At 39.2% G+C, this 23,932-nt stretch overlaps 1 protein-coding gene across 1 annotated transcript; it reads left to right on the forward strand.

Annotated features, from left to right (window-relative positions):
- Positions 1–1,463: 1,463 nt before the first annotated feature.
- VGLL3 (vestigial like family member 3) lies at positions 1,464–23,619 on the forward strand. Its single transcript, XM_040980417.1, has 4 exons — positions 1,464–2,012; positions 14,118–14,403; positions 22,881–23,422; positions 23,509–23,619. The coding sequence occupies exons 1-4, from the start codon at positions 1,887–1,889 to the stop codon at positions 23,617–23,619; spliced, it is 1,065 nt and encodes a 354-aa protein (XP_040836351.1). The 5' UTR covers positions 1,464–1,886.
- The last annotated feature ends 313 nt before the right edge of the window (positions 23,620–23,932 follow it).

Consider the following 23,932-nt stretch of genomic DNA (forward strand, 5'->3'; position numbering starts at 1 on the left):
AGCATCCATTGTCTTTTTTTTTTAAGATTTATTTATTTTATTACAAAGTCAGATATACAAAGAGGAAGAGAGACAGAGAGGAAGATTTTCCCTCTGATGATTCACTCCCCAGTGAGCCGCAACAGACAGTACTGCGCCGATCCGAAGCCAGGAACCAGGAACCTCTTCCAGGTCTCCCACGCAGGTGCAGGAACCCAAAGTATTGGGCCATCCTCCACTGCTTTCCCGGGCCACAGGCAGGGAGCTGGAAGGGAAGCCGGGCTGCCGGGATTAGAACCGGCGCCCATATGAGATCCTGGCACGTGCAAGGTGAGGACTTTAGCCGCCAGGCCACGCTGCCGGGCTGCTAGAAGTGTACATTGTCTTGAAGTCTGGTTAGGGTAAAAATCCAAGAAGTTCTAGGCCCATGGTCTTGCCTCTGTGCCGTATGCATAAGTATATGTTTATGATGTTTTTCTTCTTATAAAGACACACGTTTTATTGGATTAGGTCCTCAAAATGTATGGTCACATTTGATCTTAATTATCTCGTATTTGTCCCATTTCCACATAGAGTAATTTATGCTCTAGGATTTCATCATATGACATTCTATGAGGCGGGGGACAATCTGGTTATTTGACATCAGTACATGTAACATCAATACATTTGTCAAATGAATGATTTTTTTCTCTGAAAAGGAGACACGGCCTCGTGTCATTGCAAGTGAGGAGACTGGCTTGTTAACGTCAGAGGTAGAGTCTACTCACACAGAAACTCCTTTTCTATCGACTATTATGGAATGGAATTGCATTCCTACATATTTCCCCCTTCATTTTGGAGGCAGTTATTAGCCATTTGCAAATATATCAATCTTTCTTGATGCAATAACTGAATGGATTTTATCAAGTATTTCTTCTGCTTTGTGGAAAACATGAGACAAGAGCCAGAAAAGGCGGACATGCACATTTTGCCGTGCTAGGAGGTAAAAGCGAAAAGGGGAGTTTGCCTGTAGAAAACCGTGCTGCATTCTCGGCGTGTGCACACTTGCAATCACGTTGATTTTTTTTTTTTTTTTAACACGGGAGTTAATTCCGGCGTATTCCGTGCCTGCTCGGTTTAACCTCTTTGCAGCACTACACTTGGCTTTCCTTCGGCCTTAGCTTCGGAACTGGGGCTCCCTGCAAAAGGATGCTGACAGTTGGGGATCCATCCTCCTGGCTGCCAGGTGAGACACTGGATGGGAACTCCACAAGCTCTGAGGGCGTGCAGCCTCTTGCATACCATTCCCCTCCCACCAACATCTCAGGCCTGGAGGCGGAGAGGGCAGCAAACTTTGCTCCAATCCGCAGGCAGCCCTACCCGCGGTCTCCCTGCTGGGCGACACGCCCGCATCGGTTGGAGTTGGAGGAACTTTGTGATTCTCCTCCACAGAGCCTGGGGAGCCAGCGGTCCCTCCTCCTTCCAGGCGTCCCCCCTCCCCATCCCCGCCTCCCAGCTCCCGCCCAGCCCGCAGTGCTGGTGAGAGGACCAGCCTTATGCAAACCAGCCTCCGGGCTCCCCTAGGCTGCGGGACTCGGGCCGGGACTGCGGCTGGCGCTCCTGCCCTTGCCCGAGCCAGGCACTGCCATGCTCCCGCCGTGCCGCGGCCGGCTGCGTCCTGGGGCCGCTAGCTAGGCGCGGGCAAGAAAGCATCCGGAGGGGCTGAAGATGAAGGTGCCCGCGCTTGGGCCCCCGCTGATTGTCAACTCCTCCCGAGCCCGCTGCCGGCGCAGAGCCGGAGGCCTCCGAGGACCCGCCTTCGCCGCAGTAGCAGCTGGAGCAGCGACAGAGGCGGCAGCGGCGGCGCCCCTTGCGCCAGCGCGTAGAGAGGCGGCGGCAGCTCGGGGGCCGCCGCTGCCCCGGCTGCCATGAGTTGTGCGGAGGTGATGTATCACCCCCAGCCGTATGGAGCGCCCCAGTATCTGCCCAATCCCGTGGCAGCTGCAACCTGCCCCACAGCCTACTATCATCCGGCGACCCAACCTGGCCAGCAGGTGAGTCAGCGGCCGGGCAGCCTGCCGGGGGCGGGGGCGAGGGGCACCCGGAGTATCGGTGTGGAGCTCTGGGCGACCGCCCCGCCGGGAAAGGGTGGCGCACCGGATGCTCTGGAGCTGGGACTTGCCGGAGCGCCGGCGAGCAGGCAAACCTGGCCTGGGGAAGGGACAAACGGCCAGGTGGCCGGGAGAGGAGTCCATGTGAGCCTCTTCCTGCCTGGCTGCGGGCCGCCCTGAACGGTGGGGACAGAGCTCAAAGGCTGCTACCCACAGCCACACTAGCTGTTGGGACGCAGTTCTCTGAAGTTCTCCGAGGGCATCTTTCTTAGGACTATGTGAGTAAACTTCTCTAAGCTATGGTTTTGTGTCTTCCGGAAGGCAAAGTGTTTAGGATTTGCTTTACGAAGAGGTTACAGTGTCTGATGATGATGATGATTGATGATGATGATGGTGATGGTAGTGGTGGTGGTGGTGGTCCTTCCTGGACATTTGTGGGAGCATTAGATTGGAGTCTTTCAATGTTACCAGAACTTCTCCATAGCCATTCACTCTGTGGTTTAGAGAGCAGGGGAGCAGGGAACCAACTCAAGGTTCTTCAATCATTTTCTAATACCCTTAAAAACCCAGGGCTTGTTAAAGTACGTGTGCAGTCTGTTGACAGCATGTCCCCAGCCAACAGATACCCACTGGATCTCTGGATCCTGGGTCTCTAGCTTGATCAGAGCCACTGAAAATCCCATCCCTGCAAGGGGCCCTCGAATTGAGAACCAAACCAAAAATGTCTGGTTAAGTGAGAAGGGCGAGAGGAGCCTTAAGGAGCCCTAAGGGATTTGGCTGACTATGCCTGTGGACATTGTCTGAACACAGCACTGAGTGTGTTGAGACTTTCAAATCTGTACATCTGTGTCTTAGCGAGGTTGGATCCTTCCCAGATTTTGGGGGAGAGTTAGGGTTGCTTGATTTTTATTTTTTTTTAAGTTTTCGTAACTTAGATAAAAATAATACAGATGATAAAAAATTATCATACTCCAAATTAATTCATGCATTAACCTCTTTCTTGTTACTCATGATTTATTGCGAGTCTTAGGGTTTGATTCTGTAATTGATCTGGTCTCTCGTTTTACTTCTGGTCCTTTACCAGATACGTAGCGTTACTCTTTGGAAAGAAACCCTAAGTTTCTGGTTAGCATTTAGGGTCTGTAAAAGGCAGCTGGTTCTGGGATCGCACATGGTCCAGAATCACCTGTTACACAGCACCAGCGGACACAGGAAAATTAGGGCAAAAGAAGGAGAATATTGTTGGTTATTATTTCTTTTTTTCTTTCTTTCTTTCTTTCTTTCTTTTTTTTTTTTTTTTTTTTTTTAGTACCCAGCATCTTTAAGATTAAAAAAAAAATTACTTTGGAAGCAGGGATGAGAAAGCATTTTGCAAGCGATGGTCGAAAGTTTTGCCTATGTTGCTTGTTTTTCCTTGACTTCATATCTCAGCAAACACAGGAATGGAGGGCACAGGTGGGATCCAGTCAGGCAAGTGAAGCGGTCAGCCCCTAGGGGTCCAGCAGGAAGTGAAGTGCCCTTTCCTCCATCCCTGAGACTGGGGATGGCTTCAGTTACAAACTGGAATGTGGACAAGCAACAAGCTCCAACTTTGCTAAATACCTAGGGAGACAGTTTTTCTGTGGGCTAAAAAACAAAAAACAGCAAACTGTTAACTAATAGAAAATGAGGGTAAGGTTTCATTCTTTTAGAAGTGTGAGGTCCATGAAAAGACAACTATTTTGATTGAAATTAGTAGTGTAATGTTTTCTTGAACTAGAGAACAAAATCTACTCTCATGAAAAATCAATTAAAAATCCCCAATCATAAAATTTAGAGTTTGACAAGAATTGTCTCCAAACATTTGGATGTTAACACCTCCCTGGGTGTTGGTTCTCCAATCTCCAACCTTTTGCTAAAACCATCAGCAAAATGAAGCATAGCTTTTCTTACAAAAAGACAAATTGTGTACATTGAGAAGTTGTACAATGAGAAGCTTCTGTATTTTTGAGCTTCCGTAGCCATTGCTTAAATGGGTGTTTGAGTCTACCGTAAGAATTTAATTGAGAGGTTTGCTAGGAAATGCTTGTGTTGTTTTTACACAAGTAGCTCATTGAAATAAGCCATTTAGCTATAAACTGGCTAGCAAAATAAAACCGATTTGAGAGTATGACTACTTTTTTTTTTTTGATCAGTAGTTTATTTTGCTGACCTATATTTTCTGTTGGAAAAAAGAGTAAATCAGGAAATTCTTATCAGGCTGACAACATTTATAGACTATGTGGTGCGTGGGTGAAGTGGGACTAATATTGACTTGGCCCTAACGCAGTCATCTGAGAATACATATTTTGCTTGTTTTTGCATTCCATAAGGTTTTATCATTATTATCCATGAAGATTGTTTTCTCCGTACATGGCAAGTGACCCCTAATAGCATCTTGCCTGGGAGACAAAAAGAAGGGCTACAGTTGCTCTTGCATTTGAAAAAATTGATATGTTTGAGGAGGAAGAGGAGCAGAAAGAGTGTCCAAGTGAGCAGGAAAGCTTCATGATCATTCAAAAAGCACTAGAAAACAGAATACAGAAGTTTCATATTTCTATGTGTTCACTTGTAGTGGTGCATCTTTGAGCAGCTTTTTCTTTCCAAATCTGTATTGCTCTGAAGTCCTAGTAAATTGGCATCTCAAATGATGCCTGAGGATGCATTTTAAACAGTTTTATCCTCCACCTTCATCTATGATCATGTAACTTTGAGATTCTTCACAGAATTTCAGTGTCTTCTAAATTTTCTTCTAAAAACACAATTGTACCATTCAACTTTAAACTTAGGTTTGTATCGAACACACATGCTGTTATATGAGTGACAGTGAGCGTCATGAAACCGTAGAGTCCTGGTGACAGACCAGTCTGCGCTGCAGTTTGTTAGACAGACTTACAGTAGGCTAAATGAATCGCAGTGCTCTGTGAATACGTTTAAAGAGTGCATTTTTATTGTCCATGATTTCAATTCCTAGAAATCACATGGCAATGAATAAATCTCATGGTGAAGTTAAGATCAAGAAGTTTCAGAGGGATGTTGAGCAACCGGCTCACCTTCTCTTTGATCACTAGTACATCAGTCCCCAAAAACTCCTTGGAACTCTTAGGCTCTTAGCACATACACTGCCAAACATGTTTGGAAAGGAATGCACTTGTTTTCCTGTAGTGACTGCAGGAACCAACTGAATTTTTTAGAACATTTGTCAGGAAAAATTAAAGGCAGTGTTATGAAATCATAGATTCACCTCATACCCATGAGATTTCTCATCTCAAATGCATACAGTCTACTCTTTGAGCACCTCCTCTCCCCCCATGCATTAGGTTAACACTGGAGAGATAATCAGGACAAAGCTTATAGGGTTGTTTAGTTACAGATAAAGCAGTGAAAGAGAACATCATTCATTTCTCCATAATGCAAGGAGGTTCCTAACATTCATACTTGGTGTTTCAACGAAGATAGAGCCAGTTACACTGTCCTCTTCAAGGGTAACAGCTGGGTGAATCTGCAGGCATGCTTTCCGTTGAAAGATGAAGCACCCTTGGGAGACATAACTAGTTATAAGTTTGTACAGAGTTCTTAAATTCTTTCTTTGGACTCTGCCACCTTGGATAAGTCATAAAACTGCTCTGAAATTCTTTTGTAATGGAAAAACTCTGGAAAAAAACATACTTCAGCTCCTCCTTTTATAAACAGGAAAATGATATTCATAGGAATGAAATGCCGGGCTAAAGATTTCAAAGCACTAATCTAGGACCACCAAATTTCTCTTTCCCCAGTTTAGCATGTTTCCACCATGCCTTGCAGTCTTCTCAGCTATTTCTTTCATTTCTCTCTCTCCCTCTCTCTTTTTTCTTTGTTGTTGCACAATAGATTTATTTTTGTCTTTAGAGCTTTAATCAACTTTTTTTGATAAAAAAGATTAATATGCAGTAGATTCTTTGGCCTTGGAATCTAAGATTCTTTCCAAGTCCTTGGTAGTGTGCTTTTTAAGTTTAGGCATTCCAAAGGCATTTTGCAAGCATTTGTATTATGGTAATTACTTTTGCTTATCCATATTGCATCTTTTGTTGATCAGGCAGAATATTCACTTAGCAAATGAACATTTATTTATTTAACTTAAAATAAAGGAAGTGATATTAACAGTCAGTCCTAAAGGCCTCAGGTATCATTGCTATTCTAATCTAAGTTTAGATTCATTAAGAGGAAAGAATACAACTGTAAGCTAAACAGTTTCGATATACAGCCAGCTTATTTAAGACAGGGGATCTAATTTTCTTGCATCTGTAAGCAAGGGTTTAAGTGGATTTATGAAAGAATTCATACAGGCCCTCTTTGATAAAGAACAGCCTCTATAACTTCACTCTACACAAAAATAACATGACTACAGAGAATCTTCAACTGCCACACAGCTCCATGTTCCCAGCACCCTCTTTGTCACAACATCCAAAGCTATAGGAAAAATTCCACTTTAGAATAGCTGAAGTATAGTCTCTAACATTAGCCAGAACGTAGGGCCCGAAGGCCGTAAGACTGAGTTCCTTAAAATCAAGCAATGTGAGGATGTGTTTCTCAAGAAAATTCCAGGACAAAGTGACTCTTGGGAAATATGAATGAAGTATATTTAGCATAAATGCAAGGACGCCCTACCTCACTTATAACACACACACATATTTAATAAATTCTCACCTCTCACAAACGTGAAGAAGCACAGTTATTCCCAGGACCTGAGGAAAGGGGGTGCTGCCCTGAGAGACTCTTGCTCCTTTGCTTGTCTCTCTGAGCTACTGCGGAAGCTCACTAAGCTGGCCTTCCAGAGCAGTGTGCATGATTCTGTTGTTGTTTTTTTTTTTAAGATTCATTTATTTTTATTGGAAAGATGAATAAACAGAGAAGAGATAGAGAGGAAGATCTGTCTGATGGTTCACTCCCCAAACAGCCGCAACGGCTGGAGCTGAGCCAATCCGAAGCCAGGAGCTCTTCCGTGTCTCCCACGCAGGTGCAGGGTCCCCAGGCTTTGGGCCGTCCTCGACTGCTTTCCCAAGCCACAAGCAGGGAGCTGGATGGGAAGCGGGACCGCTGGCATCAGAACTGGTGCCCTTATGGGATCCTGGCGCATGCATGGTGAGGACCTTAGCCACTATGCTATTGCGCCGGGCCCAATAATTCTGGTTTTTAATATATTTGCAAAAGTTTCAATGACAATATAATCGTTAGATTCCTGAAGCGTAGGAAAGATCTTAGAGAAAAATTGCCATTTGGTACTCATTCTAAACTCTGGTGCTTATTCCAAGATCTCATTCCAAGGAGTTGTTTTTACAGACAATTTAAAGCAACTTCAAAATTAATACCCCAATTAATAGATACTAATTTAAGCTATTATCTCCAGAAAAAAAAATCATTTAGAATCTAAAGGCTGTCTAATAAGTGAATTTGATTCTGGGCAATGATTTTGAGCAGAGCTCTACCATGAGCCTTTTAAAGTATACCACTTCAAGCAGCTGGGTTTTTGCCTTGACCATGGTTTAGGAAGACCCTCATAGTGCCTTGCAGCTTTAAAGAAAACAGCTGTTCTTAGAACAATTCATAAATGCCTTACTTATAGATATTTGAATAGACACCTGACTCACATCTGTAACTTATTTACATGTATAGACTGAACGTGGGTAACAACTATTTTCCACTTGTGTCATGCTTGTAGCAACAGAAACAAACACCTAAAATAAATAGGTTCTTTTCTTCTGAAAACCATGTCATTGCAGTGGGTGCAAACACTTGTCCTTAGTAGATGAAATACAGAGACACCAAGGATGCATTTTTCCTTATAAGTGTGCAGATATAATGGATTTTTTTCTATTTTTAATTATTATTATTATGCAGATATAATAGTATTTTTTAAAGAGATATAAGGATGCTAGAAAAAGTTGGCAGAAAATTGAATTAAAAAGAAGTTGATTTTTGAGCAAAAATGAAATGCATGCATAGTTTTTCACAAATGCATTTTCTGTATTTTTTTTCTGTTGTTCGCTTGAGAGGTGGGAGAACAGTGAAGAAAGAATATGGACAGTGAGCATATTCTGGTGGTGTATTGCCTAAACGTCTACAATTTTTAGGGAGGTTGGCTGAGGCCAAATTGGGAGCTAGGAATGCAATTCAGGTTTCTCATACGGGTGACAGGATCTGAGTTAAGCAAACCCTTGTGCCTGTCTCTCAAGGTCTGCATTAGCAGGAAACTGGAGTCGGGAGCCAGGTATCAAACTGAAATACACTCCCAGTGGGACACAGGCTTCTCAGCAACTAGGCCAGGATCCTGCCCCTCAATGAATTTCTCAAAGTGTCTCTGTAGATGAATGAAGTGTCAAATCCAATTCTTTAAAAAATGACCCATGTCAGCAATTGAATTTGTCTTTATGGTTTGCAAGGGTTTGTTTTGGCCTAGTGTCCTGCAAAACCAGAAGGAGTGGCCAAAGTAAGAAACACAATTAAGTGTGAATTTGTCTAAAGCTCCAGTATGCTGCTCATTAGGATACAGAGTTGGATGAGACCACTGAAACAATCAAGTTGAAAATTCCTCATATTCAGAAGAGGAAGCTCAGAGTCAGAGGCTGAATGACCTGCTCAGGCTCATGGAATTACTGGCACTAAAGCCTTCTTTCCCATTTCAGTTCTCTTCAGGTTTTATTCTCTTCCCTACTGTGTTCTCAAAATAATTTTTGATTTCTATAATGCCACCTTCTTACGATTATCTTATTTTGATGATATTAACTTCTAAGAAAAATATCACAGTTTGCCATGTGGGGAAACCATGAAACTCCCTTGCTTTGCTGTTGACCTTAAAATGCTCTTCCAAGTAACTGAGCAGTTTGAGTTTAGTCTCAGGCTGTGGCTTTCAGCTTTCTGTCTCGAAGACTCTGAACAAGCACTAACACAAGAAAGGAATCAATAGACAATTAGGTGAATGAATAAATAATAGATAATTTAAGAAATGAAATCATACCCTAAATATAGTCATGGGATTATGCAAACATACAAAAAAGTATGCATCGGAAACTTGTTTCATTGAAAGTAGTTGGTTTGAGAGAAAACACATACCCTAATGATGTGATCATTGCTCAAAACATCTTGGGAATGCAAATTCTGAAATTGCCTGTAAGCCCGTGGCACATTTTTTTTTTTTTGAACATGCTCAAAACTGAAAAGTGTTCATCTTTGGTGGGGACAGGTTTAATTTCTGATAATGACTAAAGTCAGTTAGTCACAGTGGACTCAAAATTAGCTCATCGTGTTTTGTCATATTTTTATTTGCTCTTCTCTACTGTTATGAAAAATCTAAAAAAAAAAAAAGACAGACAAACACAGATTCTTGAGGTGTGACTGTGTCTTGCAAGTTAACTCTGCTCTCGTTTCTAAAATAGCAGTTCCAGAAAAAGTGCTGGCAGTTGTATTAGATATTTGATTTGCCAAGGGGACAGCACACTTAGGTAGAGAAGTTCATTTTTATTTTGATGCCCTGATTTTTAGTTTTTAAGAGCACTGCATTGCTTAAGAACTAAAGCTCAAATATATGTTTGTGATTCTCGTTTTTTTATGACAAAGAACTTTACACCACGTTAGAATACAATGTTATGGGTTTTTGTTTGTTTATATCCTTAAAATAAACCCCATTTTTCTTTAGTCTACTTTTTTCTTAATGATTTTATTTACTTATTTGAAAGGGAGAGAATATATTTTCCATCTACTGGTTATGCTCCAAGTGGCTGCAATGGCCAGTGCTGGGCCAGGTGGAGGCCAGAAGATAGTAGCAATATTTGGTTTCCCTCATGGGTGCAAGTGCTACTTTCTGCTACTTTCCCAGGAGCCTTAGCAGGGAGTTGATTGGAAAGTGGAATGGCTATGATTTGAACTGGTCCCCATGTGGAATGTTTGCACTGCAAGTGGCAGTTTAACATGCTGCTCCCCAGTGCCAGTCCCTAAGCTACTTGATTGACTCTGTGGTCAGACAGAAGTCTATGCTAATCCCACCTCTGTCACTTTCCATTTGGATGACTCTGGCCAAATAAGTTGGTGCTTACACATGTAAATTCAGAATAATTAATCTGACAAAATATTTCTCCATGAAAGTAAAGATACATAAAATGTATGAAGCTCAATAGTACATATTACTCAACCTCGTTCAACATTCTATAACTCAGTTTGTATGTTCTCCCGATACGCTAAGAACAATGCTTTAAATCTTTCCAAGTAATTTTTAAAGAAATATATTACGCAAATGAGAAAACATGATCCAAAGTGCAACGTGCTGGCTTGTAGGGACTTTCAGATTTTGAAGTCTTTAACCTGATCACTTACTCTTCAAGGTTCCAAGTATGTTTTAATATAAAAGAATCATTGTATATAAAGAAAATAGCTAGTGAAATAAAAAAAAAAAGCTGTTTCTAAATACCCAATGATTCATTAAAATACTTTTGTTTCCTTAGGAAAAAAGTTTCCACATATGCACAGTAATCACTTGGCATTTTGTAGGCTTAAGCCTTGGGGAGTTAGTGGTATTTGGCTCCTGACATGGAAGTCTTTCTCTTGTCAGACAAATCCTTTCCCTTGCACATTCCTGCTTAAGTTTGTTTCTCTTGTGCCTAATGGCAGGCTGTGAGGTGGTTGGGTATGTTTCACATTGCCAGGGCCTACTCTTTTCACTCTTCTCCTTTCAGCTCCCTCTGTGTGTGCTTTAACTTGATGCTCTTAACCTGTTCCTTGTCTCACCTAACTCCGCAGTCCTTTCCTTAGGGGAAAGCCATCATCGCTAAGCATTGTCCATGAGAGCTAAATGTGTATTAAATGGACCCACTTGTAATCTATGAAGTCCCTTTTGGGTATTTCTTTATTTTCTTCAAGTAATTCAGAAAAAAAAAATCCCAGAGATTTCTACATGCGTTATTTTTAAGAAATGTTTGTACATTTTGAGAAAAATATAAGCAAGATTTACCTTGACTGAGGGAATTTAGGTTCTGATTATTTGAAATCTAATTATTTTTGTATTTTATTTTTTTTTAGATTATTATTATTCATGATGTTTCAGAGGTACAATATTTAGAATTTTGTATACTCTTTCTAAGAAGGGTTGTCACTTTAGGAAAGTTCTATGAATCAATTGCTATTTCAATTTTTTCTTCTCTTTTTCTTCATACATTTAAAACAAACTGTATTCAGTTTCAGGCTTAGCATTTTGGCTAGTTTTCGAGTTGTTTGGATGCTTTGAACATTTTAATTTTAACCAGTGAGACTGGTTGTGAGGCTGTACATGCATGTGAGGCTGTAAATGCAAATATTTACATTATAGATTCACTACAATCTGAAGGAATTAACTTCATGTGAAAAAAGGGCCAATAGGACCACGAAATCTCCTGCTGCATTGCCTACAGGGAGGTGCAGCACTGATTCCTAGTTTTGCAAATGCCCAGGTGTTTGCAAAAGCCAAAGCCAATATTTCAGTGTACATATTTATCTAAATTTATACAGAGATATATTATATATTGATTAAGTGTAATAAATACGAAGAATGTATGCATTGACAGAAATCGATTTTTAAAGAATAAAGAAATTTTGACACAAAGGCAGATGCTGCTTTCCTTTTATATCATTGATTATTGGAAAGTGTGTAATTTTATAATTTATTTGTCTTCAACTATTTCACAATTGGAAGGAAAGAATTTATCAACTGAATGGCATTTGGAAAGTGTATAATCATATATAGATATTAACAAGCAGTAACTTAAACTTAGCTACCGTCAGTTTAAAAATTAAGGTATTCTGTGATGGTTGTTATTACCCATAATGCTATTTCACATGTTTCTAAGGAATTATAGTTTTCGAATTTGTACATATCTTTAAGTGATTTTATTTAATCTGAGAATTAATTGGTGTTAAATGAGAGTAAAAGAAAACCTTGCCTTTATCTGAATAGTTATTATCTCCAAGGCTCTCTCATTTCAAGAACAAATGTTTAATTTAAGCAAATGAAGCAATTACATGCAAAGCCTGACTCTCATGAACTGATGCTGAGTTGCACATTAACAGAAAGAATTCAGTTTCTCAGATTCTCCAGACTCTGGACTGTGAAACTTCTCTGCAGAAGAGTTTTATTTCCTTTTCATAAAAGCAATGCTTCTTCTTAATGTGTGGAGATATATAGCGTAGAGTACATGTGTATTCTTAAAACAGTGATAGGCATGATCAGAAACAAAACAGCACTGTGATAATGTCAGTTTATGACAATATTTGAAACTAAGTGTAACTTTGGAGGACATTTGGCATAATCTCCTCATTTTGCACTTACGAACTTTTCACTATTGAGATTAAATTTAAACAAACATGTCTAAATATGTGCAGAAGTAGATTGTAAGAAACATAATCCCTCAGAAATTAGAGTCATCTGTTGACCAGCATGGCAGACTCAGCCACAAGAAAAGTATTATCTATTATTTTAAAGATATATAATGTTTAGTTAAAACCAGTACATATATTTATAAACTTCTCCTAAATAATAAGCAGCAACTTATAATTTTTCTGAACATTTCAAGATTCTCTTTAGACAAAAATCACATTTCTATTGCTAAAGGACAAAGCTCAACTTACTGAATGATGCACATATAATCTGGAAGTGTAGATTTTAAAGGTGGTAATTACATTAAAAACACTGTCTAGATTATATGTTTCGATGACATTTGAAAAAAATGGACTATTTAAGAATAATACTTTCTTTGCACTCATTTTAGCACTTTTTACTGAAATGAGAAGAAATAACATGATAAATGATCCAATTTTGCAGATTAAGATACGATCTGGAGAGTGGATCTGGTCACTAAACTGGTTTTATAAACTTTAGCAACATCTTATTATGTATAACTCACACTACAGTTGTTGCTAATACAAACAAAATGGTCTGAGTCAAAATTGCTTGGAAATATTGAGAAGTAGGAATGAAAGAAAATTTTTAATTGAAAATGTATCAGGGAAAGACTGGATACAAGAGTTTGATGAGTTTTTCACACTTGGTACCTGCCCAGCTCTCTCCCAATACATGCGTGCACATATTATCTAAACATACATGTCCTTGTTGAGCGTCCTGGGTTTATGACTTGAACAAGTCATTTAATTTCTCTCAGTTTAGTGTCTTTGTCTTTAAAATGACACCCAAGTTATGGAATTACAAGGATTAAATGAAGTAACAGATAATAATTTTTAGAAGACTCAATAATATATATTCACCATTATTTTTATGGATACATAATCATTGTTTTCTCATTTTTCTCAAAAAGTTAATCACTGCTGGTATCTTGTATTACTTTCAGTAAGTTATAATAAAATCTTTTGTTCCTTCTATGATAATGGGGGTAAGTGGAACATCTGAAAAATATGTTCCATGCAAAATGGATCTTCACACAGACTTATTTTGTCATTTTAGTTTGATTTTTGAGAAATGAGTTCAGCACATCTGCCAAATCCTTTTATAATATGCTGCATTCCTGTTTTTATTTTAGTTTATTTCATTTATGAAAACATCTTTTTCTTCTCCACCCTGCCCCCAGACAGTTACATCTCCTATCCCCTTTTCTTTCCTGTCCTAAAATGTAATTGTTGCTATGCATCAAATTTTTAAAAGTAGATTGAAAATGAGAATATAAATTGGATAGAATTTGTCATGATTTCTTTTATTTCGGTTGAGCTGGATTAAAAAAAGAAAACTCAAAAAGACAAAACCAGAATTGTGTCTTACACACTTTGAAAACATACCAGTTGATAGTGGACGTTTTATGTTTTCTAAAATTCCAAAACAGATTTTCTCCTTTTTACTGTGTGGGAAGGAGGCAACTGGTTTGGGGAGGGAAAAGATGGGCTAAAGCAGATGAAAAAGAATCAGTTTGCAAACATATGTTAATATTTAGATTCTATTTTTTTTTTTAAATGAAAAGTTAAATGGTTAATGCTTTTTTTACAAACTGTCTTTGATCCTGTGTTTTGTTTATTCCATCCCAGAAAAAGTTAGCGGTATACAGCAAGATGCAGGACTCTCTGGAGGTCAACCTTCCCAGCAAACAAGAGGAGGAGGAGGAGGAGGAGGAGGATGAGGAGGAGGAGGAGAAAGACCAGCCTGCCGAGATGGAGTACCTTAACTCTCGCTGTGTCCTTTTCACTTATTTCCAGGGAGACATTGGGTCAGTAGTGGATGAACACTTCTCAAGAGCTTTGGGCCAAGCCAGCACCCTCCATCCAGAATCTGCCATTTCAAAAAGCAAGATGGGGCTAACCCCCTTATGGCGAGGTAAGAATTCAAAAGCAGATGCTCCCCAGGGCACTGTGTCTGTTTCGCAACTGCCCGTACCAGCTTCCAGCTGGAGACTCGCCCCTGGAGGACGGATATCCACTTGCTTTTTAATTTTTAAGGACAGCAAGGAATTTCGTTCAGACAAACAGCTGGATCGGTTTTGTCGCATGTGGAATGCAGGATTGGAGAGGATGCAGTCACACCCCTTAAATTCCTCATGGAAAGTAGTGATACAACCAACTGGCCTGAGTTTATAGTGGCTGGCTCAAGCAGCGAAGCACCATTCTGAAAGCCCCGATGGCCCAATTTGGATCTCTAAACACTAGGCGTGCCTGAATCAGCTTCTAACACATTAGCTCTTGCTCATTGCACTAGGTGTAACGTGGTGACATAGCAGAGATGTTACGCACGAAGACAGACTTCGGAAGCCTTCTATGTTCTCTTGAAAGCCTTCTCTAGCCTCACTTGCTGTGGTTTTACGGTGTGCAATCGTCACGTCAGTGTCTGCATCTACGGCTTAAACTAATGTTCTTACTTCAATAAAGAAAAAGCTGAAGATTGAGTATCTTCTTTATTTCCTTCTACATGAAGGTCAAAAAGATGTGTTGGAATCTCATTTTGGGCTCACGGAAAATCACTGGGTGACATCTTCATCAGGGTGATTACACTGTTAGAGAGTAAATAATATCTCAATCCAACAATAACTTGAGGACAAGATGTGGCAGATGTTTTTCCATGTCATTTGTTATAAGCTCTACCAGTAAAATGGTTCTAAAAAGTTTTTTTTTTCCTTCTTAGTAATATCAGCATACTATCAGGAGGTTTTTAAAAACACAAATAGTTGGACCTTCCTGGACCTAATTAGAAATTGTGGGATGGGATAATTTGTATTTTACCAGCCTTCCCAGCAGTTCAGATACCGACATGAGTTCATAATCACTGATTTTAGTGCTGTTAAAAAGCTTGAACGCTCTCTTACCTCAAATGCACTGAACTGGCATCTGCAGGGGAGGTTCAGCTAACAGGTGCTTGGTGGGGGATCCTGTGCTGGGGGTCCTATCGCAAGCTTGGGGCGACTGCTCCACTGTAGGCTGGGTCCTTCTCACCTAGAACTGCTGAGAGTCATCTGGAAACATAGTATTTCCTTGCCTTCTTTCCTTCACTTCCTCTCTGCTTCCATCCCCTCATCTCCCTTTCCCTCCCTTCCCTCCAGTTCTTCCAATATTCTTTCTGTTCTTTATTTTTTTTTTCTATCAAATATGATCAACACCAAGGTGAGGGTAAAAGGGAAGGTAGAATACAAGCTGAAATGTTTAAAATCTTGATCAGAGTGAATAGGCCAACATACGGATTATTAGATATGAATATTGTAACTGGGACTTGGTTCTTTGGAAGTTAAGACATGGAATCAAATGATTTTCTGTTTTGTGGTACATGGTAAATGAGTGATTTGTGGAAGATAAAATTGGAACGTTTTGGTGAACTGAGTATTTTAATAAGCAATTGGGTGTGTTAATAACAGCAAGTCCATGCTGCACAATCAGTCTCATGAGAGTGGTGTCGTAGTGTCTGCTCCTTTTAAGCCACTGATATATGCAAACTAATGATTACTCACACTGCAGAGCCCTGATTTTCACTTAAGACTGAAAGTGATTGTCTGCATGTTATCATAGAACTCGGGACAGATTTTATGCGGGATGCCATGTAGTTCAACTCTGCAGTTCAGTTTCTTAAAAAAATTAGGGCAGACCTTTGGACCGATCTCAAATTTAGCATGGAAATAATGAATAATGGCAATTATTTTCTTCACATTATTTCAAGCATGGTTTGAGATTTATCCCATTTCATTGGCTATGTCATAAACATTTGTTGAATTCCAGTGATTGGGACAGCTGAAATTTCTGTACTCATGGAGCTAATGTTTCAATGTTAGAAGTGCGTTATAAGCCAAAATATAGTGAAATGTACAGTGCTATTTTGCTTGTGGCAATTATAGCAATCATTTCTGAGACATTTCTATTTGGACAGCATCTTGAAGTTTTACATTCATCATGTAAAAATCTAGAGAAACACAATTCTACATAGAGAGGGTCAGCTATTCTAAGACCCTGAAAGATGAATGAAGCTTAATGTTTATTCAGAAGTAGAAATGTTGACATGAATAGGGTGAAACAGAAAGTTATAGGTGAGGAAAAGGTGTCTTAGAGACTTTTTAATGTAAGTTTGTCAGAGTGTCCCAAGAAGATGAAACAGGATAGTCAATTTCCGTGTATTCCTACTTCATTAAGACCATGAACATTGTACCTAGCTTTTTCACATGATTTTTCCATGACGCTTAAGGCAATAGGTTTCTATGTGGAGAAAATCATGTGAATTAAATGAGTGGTTGACTACATTAAATCAACCAGATTTATACAATGTATCTTGAATTAGAAAGCCCAGATTGAATGAATTAATTTGCTGAAATCCTGCTTTCTGTAAAATTTTGTGCAAAATAATTTTCTTACAGTTGTTTCTAATTGTGAATCAGTTTTAAATAAAAATACAAAATTTGGACATGATTCAGGAGGGAAGCCACAAAATTCAGCAAAAAAGTAAAAAAGAGTTTCAAATAAGTGCTATAAAGTGAGATTCTCATGTCTCTTAAAGTTAGCAAGAATTTAATATTAATTGCCAAAGCTGCACACCATTGGAAAACAGTTTTTGAAGTCCATTCAGTTTGGATTGAAGTTTGAGATGTATTGCTGCTTACAACCAATCTCTGAGCTTGGCTTTCTGGATTGTAGTATTTGTTTCTCTTTGCCCATCTCCTAGGACTATGGTAGTTTTTTCACAATATACTTGAATACGTTATAATAGAGTTTGAATTAAGGTGCTCTATGAAAGTCAGGAGCCTTTTCTCTTTTCCACAATAAGTTCCCTTTCATAGGGCAAAGAGAAAGGCAGCCTTGAATCTCCATCCGTAAGTGCATATCTCTGGCACAAAGGAGAGTCTTGGATATTGCAGTACTGAAAGCTATTGATAACTATAATGGAAGTGGTAATGATACTTTGCAAAAGAGTCATTGGCCAGCTATAGTGAAGAATCGTGTTTATACTATCAAATTTTCACAATGCTTCTGAAAAAGCTACAGTGTTACACATTTAAAATGAAATTATTTTGATGCAGAATGTTTTTATATATAAATCTTCAGACGAAAGTGTGTCAGCTGATAATAGAATGATATTCATACCTTGTGTATCATTGATGATGGAACTATAAAAGTTCTCTTCGATTTATCTGAGGAGGGCAGTTATTAGGCAAACAGTGGCAGAAAATAGTTTATTACATTTCTTGGTGCAGGATTTCTTTAATTACCACTACTGCTGTACATTTCAAAAGGAATTTAATACATCTTTCCAGTTAAAAAAAAAGAATGAATTCCGATGATAACTTATCCCAAGTAGAAACACCAGCTTCAGATAAGTTTGTGCATTGGTTTTTTTCATAGAAAGTGTCAATGTATGAATATACTGGAGATGATAGTGGCTCAGTCAAGCCACAACAATCTAGACGACTCTTTTAAAAACTGTGTTATATGGTAAATTTATGGATACAATTTTTTATTCTTGAGTTTGAGTTTGAGTTGGAGGATTGATCTATATAGGATGTTCTTGGGACACCTACCTCATTCTCATAGGAGACGCCCCTAGAAATCAATACTCAGCACGGCACAGAGCAGGGATGGAAAGGAGGGCCTGTCTCGTCTGTTCAGTAAGAGTGGGAATGAGGGAGCTAAACAACCTCTCCAGGAGGCTTGGGAGGTTATCACTCGTGGAAAGCTTAGGACAAATACTTGGGAGGACAGTGAGATCGGATCTACCTCACCCCACTGCCTCCAAGGAGTATGGGCCTGTGACATCACCTTTAAAACTCTCTGTGTAGAGTTATGAGGCCCATTCTGAGCAACTCTGGAACAAAAGAACTAGACGGCAATCTTTGTACGTAATGGCAATGCGTAACTCCCAGATGACAGAAAACACTGGAACACATTTCATTTCTGAACCCAACAAATTGCTTTTCTGGGAATCAGAGGAAAGAATGGGATGTAAAGAAGAGCAACAGCTCTTTGTTTAAAAATGAAGTGGATGTTTCAGCTAAACTGGGATTAATAAACAGGTAAACATTATCTCTTAACTTTGGTATTTATTTAATACTCCAAAGATGTGTTTGCTGCAGATTTTTAAAGTAAACTAACACATAAATTTGATAATTCATCTCATTTTTACTTTGGATTTAGCTTCTATGTTTTCAAAATTAATGATAAAAATATTTCTTTAAATCTTGAGTTTTATTTATTAATTTGCTTTTCTTTAGTTTTTTTTCAAAGAAAATCAATTTATAAAATATCCCAACTATTATGAAATGGAAAATGGATGTGTTCAATGTTAAACTTGTCCAGATCTCTAAGATAAATGTCTGTTCTAAATCAGACAGTGAAATTACTTGATATGCTTTAGGTAGGTTGTATTGGACAGAATATCAATTTTATCATATTCTTCTTTGCTTAGAAATAAACACATGTGTGTACATAATATTTTCATTCCCAAGTGTAAACTGAACCATGTTATATTTAGGCTTTTTGTATGTGTTAGACTCTCAGTGTTAACATCATGCAAATATTAGTTAACATCATTCCAATATTGAGTGATATTAAATTCAATGTCACTATGGACTGTTAATACCATACGCTGTTGAATGGCTTTTACTCACTTGAAAAGTAATATTGCATAGAAATAGCTTGTGCAGTTTTTCATTTGCTTTTTCATCCAACAAATGTGGCTGTGATTAAGTACTCGCAAGCAAAGAGTCATGTAATGAAAAAATTTACATACATATGAAATAAGCACATTGATTCCCAGCCATGAAGCAAAGCATATCATCTGTTTCTATGTATTGAGCTTTTTTTCTTTAAGCAAGCGAGATACCAACAGTGATTCTGAAATATAGATTTCTTCATAAATGTATTTTCTATTCAATATTTTTTCATTTACTTGTAAAAGACAACTACATTTTTTTTTTGAAAAGGGCTGCAAAGAGCCCTACAAACTTTATATTGGTCTTTAAAGACATACTGACTGGGAAAATACTAAGTTGTTTCTAATTTTATTTTTTCCTGAAGCATTTTAAAGCTTTGTTCAGTTTTTACAGAGTTTTTTTTTAAATAAGTTTCTACTTTGAAAGATAATGTGTTCACAAATTGGTAAATATGACAATACCATGTTTGATAAGGAATGCATTGATTATTCACATTTGTGTGTGCATATTCAAAATACTTAAAATCTATAAAATAAGATTGGTTCCATGTACATATAAATGAGAAAAAAAGGAAAGAATAAATAGAACTTATATATGTCCTCTATATTAGAGACATTTTAATGGAGGATTTCAAAAGGGGGAATGTTATATCTCTGGCACATACTTGTGGGTTGGAGTTCAAGAGTTTCCATAATGCATTCCAACCTCAGAGAAAAAGAGAGGCAAGGGGAGCTGTGAGCAAAAAGAAGACTTTGGTTCCAGTGATAGAAACCATGAGAGGAAAGTGGTAGCTTGGTGGTGGCAAAGCCACTCACATAACTTAAGCAGCCTCTATAGACTCCTAGAATGAGTTTTTTGTGTGTGTGTGTGTTACTAATTTTTATTGGAAAGTCAGATATACAGAGAGGAGAAGAGATGGAGAGTAAGATCCTCTGTCCAATGATTCACTCCCCAAGTGACCGGAATGGCCGGTGCTGCACCAATTCAAAGCCAGGAGCCAGGAAATTCTTCCAGGTCTCCCACACGGGTGCATGGTCCCAAGGCATTGGGCCATCCTCAACAGCTTTCCCAGGCCACAAGCAGGGAGCTGGATGGGAAACATGGCTGCCAGGATTAGAACTAGCACCCATATGGGATCCTGGCACATTCAAGGTGAGGACTTCACTGCGATGGTCCCTAGAATGAGTTTTAAGCCTTAAAAATTCATAGCTGTAATAATCCCCAAATGGCCATTATCTAAGGCCATTTGATTTTTTTCTCACAACTTATACAATTTCCTTCTCATTGGCAGCATTTTTAATGTGTCAAAGGGAGACAGTTGTTAAATAAAATGTATTTACCTTGGAGCCAGTGAGTTTGATTTTTTAAGTGCTAGTCTTTTGATAAATTGGAATTGTGATGAAACAGTCATTGGCTTGCAAGTGTGTTGGGAGTAACTGGAGACTTGGAGTGTGTGCCCTTGCATCTTTTTCCTCTTGAAGGTCATATACTTGGCTTCCCCAAAGGGTTTGGACATCAATGGAGACAGCACAAGAGACTTTGAAACTGTGAATAGCTATTTGCCTATAGGATGAATGGGGTGAATGATATTGAACTGCCAATGTCTTTAGGGAAGTTACACAGAGTTTGAACAACACAAATCTAAAATCTAAAATTGTGTAACCTAATGGTATAAGTGCTACTTGATTCAAGTGATTTCTTTCCATGAGGCAAGAAAGTATGTCTTGGAAATTTATGGAGTAAGAACAAATATATGTGAGACTTTTGAATACTTCTAATTCGTGATTGTTCAAAAGATATCTTTTATGTAGCAGAGAGACCTTATAAGATTCTTTTAGGTGGAGTCTAGTTTGAAGACACTGCCTAGTAATAACATTATCAATGCATGAGCAATATCTTAAGCCATCTGTCCTTATGCATAGATTGAAATAATCCATAGGACACTTAACAGAGCGATAGTACATAAAGCCAGAAAATAATTTGGTGTAAGTTAATTTAAATACATTCTTTTTTTTAAAAAGTTAAAAAAAGCCACAGAAACACCAGTGTCTAATTGAGGTCCTAATGTGAGATAGGGTAAGAAGCAATATTGATGCTGAACTGCTTAAATGCTTCTGACAGGTGACATCAAAGGCAACCATCTTTAGGACAAGATGCTGTTCCTTGTAAATGTAGATCTGACCTTTCCAAGGACAGAATAAAACTTCTCAAAGCCTAGTAAGACCCCTTCAGGATAGATTTCACATTCATTTTCATGACCAGCATACGCATGACCAGCAAATGCATATCCACCTGAGTCATTATTCCAGCAGCCTAATTTATTTCTTTTCCTCCTCCTTCCCATGAAACTCCTTTTTGTTTCTCAGTTGTGTACCTGTGTTTATGTACCCATGTCCTTTGCATATGCTGTTCCCCCTCCAGGCAATTACCTTCCCTCCTTCACAGGCTAGTTCAACATGCTTTGTCTTAGCGGTGATTGTCTTATGTGTCTTGGTACTATCTGCATGGTTCCTCTTGTGAGAACACCTCCAGCATGGCATCGTAGATATCTATTTACTTATCTGTCCCCCTCCAGACTGTGACTTTTGTCTGGGTACTGCAGATGCCTCTATTTGGTATACAGTCATTTATCTGAAAGTGTTTTGATGACTGATTAGAGAAACAAATTGACTTAGAACAATGGGAGAGTTCTCCCTCTTCTGTTCTTATTTATCTCAAAGTTCTATTCTTTACTTTTCCCCCTTCCCCAACCACTTTCTCAAACTTGTTCCTTCTACTTGGAACTACCACACTCACAACTTGCAGACTTAACAAAATTCTAGATGGTCAGTTTATCCTTACAATTGTGCCCTCTTGTGGCGTCTTATGAAGAGTACCAGTCATGCGTGTTCAGGCAGGCTACCTGGGTTTGAAGCCTGCTGTCACATTTGTAAGTTTAAATTGTTGACTTTTCCTCTGCCTCTTTCTCTCTCTCTCTCTCTCTTTTCTTTTTTTTGGTCCAAAATGGGAATAGTATCAATAACTACTTTTTCTGGCTAAGGTGAAGATCCTAAGAAATTATCCATGAAAAACCTTTCACCTAGTATCGGCTATTTGGTTACTGTCATTAATGTAGATTGCTGTTACTCTCAGCCACATATGCTTATATGTTTATAAAAGAACTGTTTTTAATGGGAAAGAAAGAGTTCCTGAGCATAATTAAATGAGATCATGTACTTCTAATTGTTACTTTTGTCATTAGCATGGCTTGTCTAAATAAAAATTATATTTCATTTAAAAGATGTAAGGTGGAAAAATCATTTCAAATCTACGTAAACTTGCTCTTTAAGCTTTCTCAGCGAGACGGTACATAGGTATGACCTCTGCTCACTTAGTGGCAACAATTCACCTGGAAATGAAACTTTTCAATGCTAATATTGTAAAGCATCGGCACTGTCTGGTACAGTGTAAACTAAGGAAACTGAGAGGAGGGGTTCTGATTCTGCATTGTGAATTCTACACAGCAGATTGGCATAGTAGCTTGGAGGCTAACTTGCCATCAGGTCATCACTGTTTGGGGAGAAAAATATGCATCATAATTCGTTCGCTTGTAAAATATTGTTGGACAAGTAAAGGCAAGTCTATTCCAGAACTGAACCTCATGTCAATAATGTTTTTTGTTTTTCTGTCTTCTCAGACAGCTCAGCTCTCTCTAGCCAGCGGAATAGTTTCCCAAGTTCCTTTTGGACCAGCTCTTACCAGCCCACCCCTGCACCCTGTCTCGGGGCAGTTCATCCTGACTTCCAGGTCACGGCACCCCCTGGCACCTTTACTGCAGCTGACCCCAGTCCCTGGCCAGGACACAGCCTGCATCAGACTGGCCCAGCCCCTCCCCCTCCTGTGTCTGAGTCCTGGCACTATCCTTTGGCATCTCAGGTGAGCCCACCCTACAGCCACATGCATGATGTGTACATGCGACACCACCACCCCCATGCCCACATGCACCATCGCCACCACCATCATCACCACCACCACCCTGCTGCCGGCTCTGCCCTGGATCCATCGTATGGGCCCCTGCTGATGCCTTCAGTGCGTACAGCCAGGATTCCTGCTCCCCAGTGTGACATCACAAAGACAGATCCGACCACAGTCACCACTGCTACCTCAGCGTGGGCCGGAGCCTTTCATGGAACCGTGGACATAGTGCCAAGTGCAGGATTCGATACAGGTAAGTTAGCAGTGAAAAAAAAAATTCAACATAAAAAAAAAAACACTGATTGCCTAATTGCTTGCTTTTTGAAATATGTGTTTTTGTATATGTTAAGTTTAGCTTTGTCACTGTGTCTGCAGAACCTGATCATTTTGCAATATTTCTTGCATTCCTGCAGAACTGGTATGAACCTCATACCAGCCTGAAAAAGCACTCAGATTTCTAATCTCTTTAGGCTAGTAATCACTTCCTTGGATCCTGAATATTTGGCACCTTGTGTTTACAGAGAACTAAACATATTCTTTTAAATTTTTTATGTGCCTGTACTCCTTCCTTGTCATGTGTAATGCTTAAAAGAATGCAGAAATAATAGGCTTCACTCATTTTTATTTCCATTTGTTTCGTCAGGGCATTATTTATGATTTGCATAGCAAAACAGCTTATATGTGTGTGTGTGTGTGTGTGTGTGTATACCAGGCCAAAACCAGCAGAGGGGACCTCCAGCCAGGTTTCCCACATGTCCAGCCATGTGCCAGGCA

Source organism: Ochotona curzoniae, unplaced genomic scaffold, assembly GCF_017591425.1.
Source record: "Ochotona curzoniae isolate NIBS_2020 unplaced genomic scaffold, NIBS_Ocur_1.0 contig_3498, whole genome shotgun sequence".
Lineage (NCBI taxonomy): Eukaryota > Metazoa > Chordata > Mammalia > Lagomorpha > Ochotonidae > Ochotona > Ochotona curzoniae.

What these genes read in the sequence shown, in the direction of transcription:
- VGLL3 (XM_040980417.1), top strand. Translation starts at nt 1,887, where the DNA reads ATGAGTTGTGCGGAGGTGATGTATCACCCCCAGCCGTATGGAGCGCCC. An exon ending in CGACCCAACCTGGCCAGCAG is followed by an intron (nt 2,013 to 14,117) that starts GTGAGTCAGCGG and finishes ATTCCATCCCAG; the next exon opens with AAAAAGTTAGCGGTATACAG. An exon ending in TCGATACAGGTAAGTTAGCA is followed by an intron (nt 23,423 to 23,508) that starts GTGAAAAAAAAA and finishes GTATATGTTAAG; the next exon opens with TTTAGCTTTGTCACTGTGTC.